This window comes from Macaca nemestrina, chromosome 12 (assembly GCF_043159975.1).
Source record: "Macaca nemestrina isolate mMacNem1 chromosome 12, mMacNem.hap1, whole genome shotgun sequence".
In the NCBI taxonomy this organism is placed as follows: domain Eukaryota; kingdom Metazoa; phylum Chordata; class Mammalia; order Primates; family Cercopithecidae; genus Macaca; species Macaca nemestrina.
This window is the reverse complement of record NC_092136.1, coordinates 56700067-56706264: the sequence shown is the minus strand read 5'-3', so window position 1 is coordinate 56706264 and position 6198 is coordinate 56700067. Positions and strand designations below refer to the sequence as shown.

General features: G+C 47.6%; 1 protein-coding gene across 5 annotated transcripts in view; it reads right to left on the bottom strand.

Moving 5' to 3' along the window:
• Positions 1 to 944: 944 nt before the first annotated feature.
• The window catches only part of LOC105488754 (DENN domain containing 5A), a 130494-nt gene continuing 125240 nt past the window's right edge, over positions 945 to 6198 (bottom strand). For 2 of the 5 annotated variants that reach the window (XM_011753147.3, XM_011753148.3), the window contains 5 exons: positions 5851 to 6032; positions 5158 to 5240; positions 4477 to 4600; positions 3700 to 3868; positions 945 to 1288 (listed from right to left, as the gene is read on the bottom strand). In XM_011753147.3, coding sequence (XP_011751449.2) covers positions 1105 to 1288; positions 3700 to 3868; positions 4477 to 4600; positions 5158 to 5240; positions 5851 to 6032 — 742 coding nt within the window. In that variant the 3' untranslated portion in view covers positions 945 to 1104. Of the gene's footprint in view, positions 1289 to 2894; positions 3018 to 3699; positions 3869 to 4476; positions 4601 to 5157; positions 5241 to 5850; positions 6033 to 6198 lie in introns of those variants that run through there. The other 3 variants (XR_011610839.1, XM_011753149.3, XM_071075118.1) reach the window with 3 other exon arrangements.

The following is a 6198-nucleotide window of genomic DNA, read 5'->3' as shown; positions in this document are numbered from 1 at the left end:
CTGTCTCCTCCTCTGTGGAGTGGGGAAAGAACCTTGTCTGCATCCCTGTCAATCAGTCACGTAACAGCTAGGAGAGCTCCTGGCACTGTGGGCAGAAGGACCCAGGAGACCCCAGGCCCTCAGGGGCATCCTGGGCAGGCCACAACCCCGAGCTTGCTGGTACAGAGAGGTGATGCCACAAGCCCGTCCTCACAGATAGACCCAACTGCACCCGCAGCCGCCCGCTGCTGACAAACCTCCATAAAAATCAGTGATCCATGCAGTTTTGTTTCAGGTGTTTTATTAAGTGGGCCATACTGTAGCTGGTTTCTAAGTTGCAAAACATAAATTTAATAATAATAACATAGCCAGTTAGATTGTGACAAGCTTTTCCTTTCCTTAAAAAAAGAAAATACTTAAAAACACACAGTGGAGGGTTAAATAAATAAAACATTTTTAAAAAGAAAAAAGAAAAGAAAAACCTGTTAAAACATGCTTATGTTTACTTCTGTGAAACTGTGCCAACAGGAAATATGATATTTGGCACGATGACACATCCCGGCATGTCTCCTTCCCAAATAATACTGACAAAAAAGAAAAGATGTGGGACTGACTCATCAGTGCTTACTTAGAGGCACTACTAAAAATCCCTTTGATTGGAGCATAGGGCTTCCCGCTCAGCACACCTGTGTGTGGCCTATGAAAGCCAAATAACCATAATAATGTTAATATAGAAAACATTAGTTTAAAAATGATGTGGAAGGGCCTCATTAATGCGACGGGGCAAGGAAACATAACTGTCCCGCACGCAGTGCCACAGGCTCAGTCCAGGGAGGCCTCAGGCTTCCAGCATGTGGCCACTGCGAGGGAGGGCACCAGCTTCAAAATAAGCGGCACCGGCCTCGCTCCCTCTCCCTATCACTCTTTCACATGAAAGTGTGTAAAAAGCAAATCGGCAAATAAACTCTAAAATAGATTATTTATTCCAAAAATCCTCTAGTTTTCTTTTTACAGTGAGTGTACATTTTGTCTCCTCCTGCACAATCGCTTAAGTCCGTTTGGGAAGAAAGGTCAGAGCTGCAGGGTGAGTCTTTCTTAGTCCTGCTGCTGACTGGTCCTGGGAGGTCAGATGTCGATGCCCTTGACAAGGGACGTCTCCAGTGTGATATTGAACTCCTGCAATGTCTGCAGCACGCGAATCAAGGAATTGACAAGTGTATGGTCTTTGATCAGTGCCACATCCTCATACATGTGTGCAGTGATGGGGCAGTCAGCCAGCAGGGCAATCCAGTGGTGTAGGAGGTGATCTCTGGCAGAGCAGGAGCAGTCCAGGTGGGTCAAAGGGGAAGGGAAAAGGAAGACAGACAGTTAGTGCAAGGCCAAGGGGGAAACCATGAACTAAGTCTGAAGCTGGAGAAGCTGACAGCTCCCCCACAGCCCCCTTTCCCAAACAGGGACTGGCAAAGAGGTCTTTCAGCTCCAGGACACCAAACAAACCTGACCCAAATCAGCCCTGTCACGAGCCCCCAGGCCTCCTCCTCCCCTGCCTCCCTCGCCCTGCCTAGACAGCCCCACCACCAGTGTCTCCCAGAGCTTCTCTCCTCCCACAGCTACCACCACCAGGAATAATAAGAAGCACTAACCTCACACAGCACTCAGCATGTGCTGGTACTAACATAAGAGTAATCTTCATGATAACCCTATGATATGAGGTAGGTACTATTATTATCCCCACTTTACAGATGAAGAAAGTGGGGTAGATGGAAGTTAAGTAGCTTGTCCAAGACCACATGGCTAGTAAATGGGTAACTTGAGATCTGAACATAGTGAATGCAGTTCTGGAGTCTGTATTTAACCACTATGCCAATTCTCTCCCTTTATGCAGCCTGAATAAACTACTGCCTTAAGTTTATTTGAGCTTCATGCTCTTTCACCTGACCTATAGGAATAACCCCTAACAATCTCGTCCACTCTAATGCATACCACCCATAATATCAGATTAATATTACTTCAGTCTCCTGATGAAACAATTTTGTACTAATATGAAAAGAATCTTTCTCTGTCCCAGCTCAGGGGCCCTATTCTGTTTCCTATTACTGCCCTTGCCACATTCTGTTATTTCCTTCCATTAAAGGCTCACTTAAATACCAACTCCTCCCTGAAGTCTTCTCTGATCTTTCTCCTCTATCTTTTCAGCATATTGTATGAATGTATACTTCATTTTTGGGCCCTCAAAACCTTCTTCCATGTTCTATATTTAATTAGGACAAGTAAGCTTCTAAATGGTGGCTGGGTGTGGTGGCTCACGCCTATAATTTCAGCACTTTGGGAGGCCAAGGCAGGCAGATCACCTGAGGTCGGGAGTTCAAGACCAGCCTGACCAACATGGAGAAACCCTGTCTCCACTAAAAATACAAAATTAGCCAGGCATGATGGCACATGCCTGTAATCCCAGCTACTCGGGAGGCTGAGGCAGGAGACTCGCTTGAACCTGGGAGGTGGAGGTTGCAGTGAGCCGAGATTGCACCATTACACTCCAGCCTGGGCAACAGAGTGAAAGTCCATCTCAAAATAAATAAATAAATAAATAAATAAATAAATAAATAAATAAATAAATGGCAAGGGGCCATGTTTTATTCAGCTCTCTTCCTACCAACTTCCATAAGGCCATTTAAATGTTTAATGAAGGAATAACTAGATATACTCTGCTTCAAACTTCCCCAGTGGTGTAATTTTGATCTTTCCTTTCAAAATGGGGCCCCTCCGCCCCTAGTTACATACACGCTCTCATCCCTACCCCAACAGATCACCACACACATAAGTCATGTGTTGCTTAATGACAGGGATACAGTCTGAGAAATGTGTCATTAGGCAGTTTCGTCACTGTGCAAACTTTATAGGGTTCTCATACAAACCTAGATGGTAGAGCCTACTATATGTCTAGTCTGTTGCTCCTAAGCTACAAATCGGTACAGCCCTGTCACCAGCCCCCAGGCCTGCTCTTCTACACTTCTTCTGGAGCTTCCTGCCAAAGCAGCCTGAAGAATAAAAATGAAGGAATACTGTGCTGAATACTGTAGGCAACTAAAACACAATGGTAAGTATTTGAGTATCTAAACATATCTCAACATGTAAAAGGTACAGTAAAAACAGTCTTATAATCTTTTTTTTTTTTTTTTTTTTTTTGAGACAGAGTCCCGCTCTTTCGCCCAGGCTGGAGTGCAGTGGCCGGATCTCAGCCCACTGTAAGCTCCACCTCCGGGTTTACACCATTCTCCTGCCTCAGCCTCCTGAGTAGCTGGGACTACAGGCGCCCGCCACCTCGCCCGGCTAGTTTTTTGTATTTTTCAGTAGAAACGGGGTTTCACCATGTTAGCCAGGATGGTCTTGATCTCCTGACCTCGTGATCTGCCCGTCTCGGCCTCCCAAAGTGCTGGGATTACAGGCTTGAGGCACCGCGCCCGGCCGAGTATTATAATCTTATAGGACCATCATCCCATAAACAGTCCATCACTGACAAATGTTGTTATGTGGCACATTTTATGTAGTGTGTGACCATACATGATACGCAAAGGAAATTCAAGCTTCTAGGAAGCCTTCTAAGGCCACATCTCCCTAAGGGCACCTGGTGAGCCATTCCTCACCCCTGCACCACACCAGGCCTCCAACACCACCACCAAGGCTAACTGCTGTGCACTCTGGGCCCCGGGTCTGCAGTACCTGGCTCCCAAGCACACCAGCATCTGAAACTTGCCGTCCTTGCCGATGTTCCGGGGAGTATTGTTGATTGCAGTGACAAATCGGCAGAAGTTCCGGGCTCTTGTATGCCAGTTTTCCTCAGAGACTACTTCATTCTGCTCTAATGTCTCATAATAGGTTTGTGCTTTTTCTGTGAAGAGTAGAAAAGCTTGCCAGTGAAAGACTCTCAACACCAACCTGATGGTCCTGCAGGCCACTTGCCATGGGCCTCTCCAAGTCCACGCAGGTAACTTAATGAGAATAGTACAAGTGTTCTGATGTCACCGGTCATGTTTCAAAATCATCCTTAGCTTCCCTATCCTTATTTTTACATTTAGTTATGTGGCCCTTGATCTAAAGATGTTCTTTTCCCTACTCTGAAGACACAAAAAATTCTGAGGATGGTTTCTTGCATGAAAATTCTCCATATTGGTGCAACATAGGGCTTGGGGCTCCAATACACTCAGCTGGACTTTGGGATCTATAAGGAGAAAGTGTGAGGACTCAGAACTAAGTCCATACTAAATAACAGATGTCTAGAAGAATCTTTTCTGTCCAATTCTCAAGAGGTAAGCATTTACCAAGGGGGGAGGAGAGCTCTTGTCATTCCCTTTAAGAAAAACCAGAGCAAACAAATGAGATCTTAGAGTCACCTAATTTGGGTTCTGCCTCTCAGAGTGGTCAGCACCTATGCTATGTTGGTGAGTCCCCCTATATCTCCACATGCTTTTCCCACCCTCATACTCCAGCTCAACTCACCCAGGAAATCCCAAATGAAGACATTTTTGAAGAGCCGGGGTGATTTAAATCCATGCTGGAAAGCCTGTTCCAGGGCCGAGACAAGGCCACACTCTCCACAGAGCAACAGCGTCAGACTGCCTCGCTAAGTAAGGAAACAGGGGAGGATGCCAGGCTTGTCTCAGCCGAGCTGCCCTCCCACCACTGCATCCCTAAACCCACAGCCCAGAGTTGGGAAGGCTGCAAAAGACAGGCTAGGACTCTATCTGTTCCCCTAACACCTGGCACAGTGCCTGGCTCAGAGCAGCTCCCAGTGAAGAGTTGTTGAATAAATGGATGAAAGAAGAGATGAGGGATCTGGGTCACACACAAGGAGATTCTCCACTGGAGGACAAAGCCAGTGTGGCCACTCTTCAAGGAGACCCAGGCAAATCTAGAAGAGGACAGGAATGGGTACTGTTCACTAGGGGCCCAGGGACTCTACTGGGTCATCAGTATGGAGGGAAAATAGGGTAATCTGAGGCAAAGGCCCCCAGAGGAAGGAGTCTGCTCCATCTCCAACTAGCTGAGGCACACACTCTACAAGACTCTAGGGTGTCCACAGCACATGGGCCTGGAAGAGCATAACAGGATAATTGGAAAAACAAAATTATTCTCTCTTACTCAATGTAAGGCCCTGGATTGGAGGGCAGGAAGGCTCACCTCTTTCTCAGGCTTATGGAAGTGCTTCACAATGCCATTGACTGCCTCCCCGATGGACTCCTGGATCTGCCCAGTGTTCAGCTCTAATAAAAATCAAGCAGACATCCCTAACCAATCTCAGAGGCTAACAGTGCTTAGCTGCCTGAGCAGGAGACTGAGGACATGGGGAGGGCCCATAGGAGAGGCAGGGCAGCTGGACCCTAGGAAGCAGAGGCTCTTGCCCACCCAGCTTTGCTGATTTAGCTCTTCCACAAATCTTGGGGGAAAAACACAAAAGCTAACACCTTAGAGTTCTATCTCTAAGAAATGCTGGTAAAGTTTATTTTCCATTTTACTTGGAATTGTGGGCAACCAAAAGAGAGTCATGCCTTGGCTGTGAAGCCCAGGAATCAGGAAGGAGAAGGCCAGAAAGTAGACCCTTCTCCTTTAATGGATCATGCATGAATATAGACAGCACCCAGGCTTGGCAGCATGAGTTCTCTCCCCTCCTGCCAGCCCTCTAAGGAGACTGCCAAATGCTCTCAGTGATTCATAAGAGGAGGGTGCCATATGCCTGAGGTGGCTTTGTCAGCAGAAGTGTTTCCTAAGGCAGCTGCACAGGCTGGGATCTGGGTTCCCCATATCAGGGCTCACAGAGCTCCACCCATTCCCTAGACTGTGTGGCATGAGGGCCCAACCTCTCCTCCCACTTACTGGGCTTGTTGTTGGGTGAGATGGTAACAAGCCTCCGGATGACACTGGGGGACTGCTGCAGCGGCGGGGTCCGGCACGGCCTCTCATCCACCTCAGGCTGGGATGTGAGCAGCTCCCCAACTAGGATCCGCTCCAGGCTTCCATCATCCATGCCCTTCCCTAACCACCGGCCACAAGGGAACCTGAAGGTCAGACAATGGACTGTCAGAGCATCCAGCTCCTCTTTGCTGCTCAGCAAGAGCCATAACAAAGCCAATCCCTGGAGATAGGCTCTGAAACCAGGATAGAGACTCCTTCAAGGCTCTGCTGGTTCCACCATGTATCATCAGAGAAGTGACCTGAGTGGCA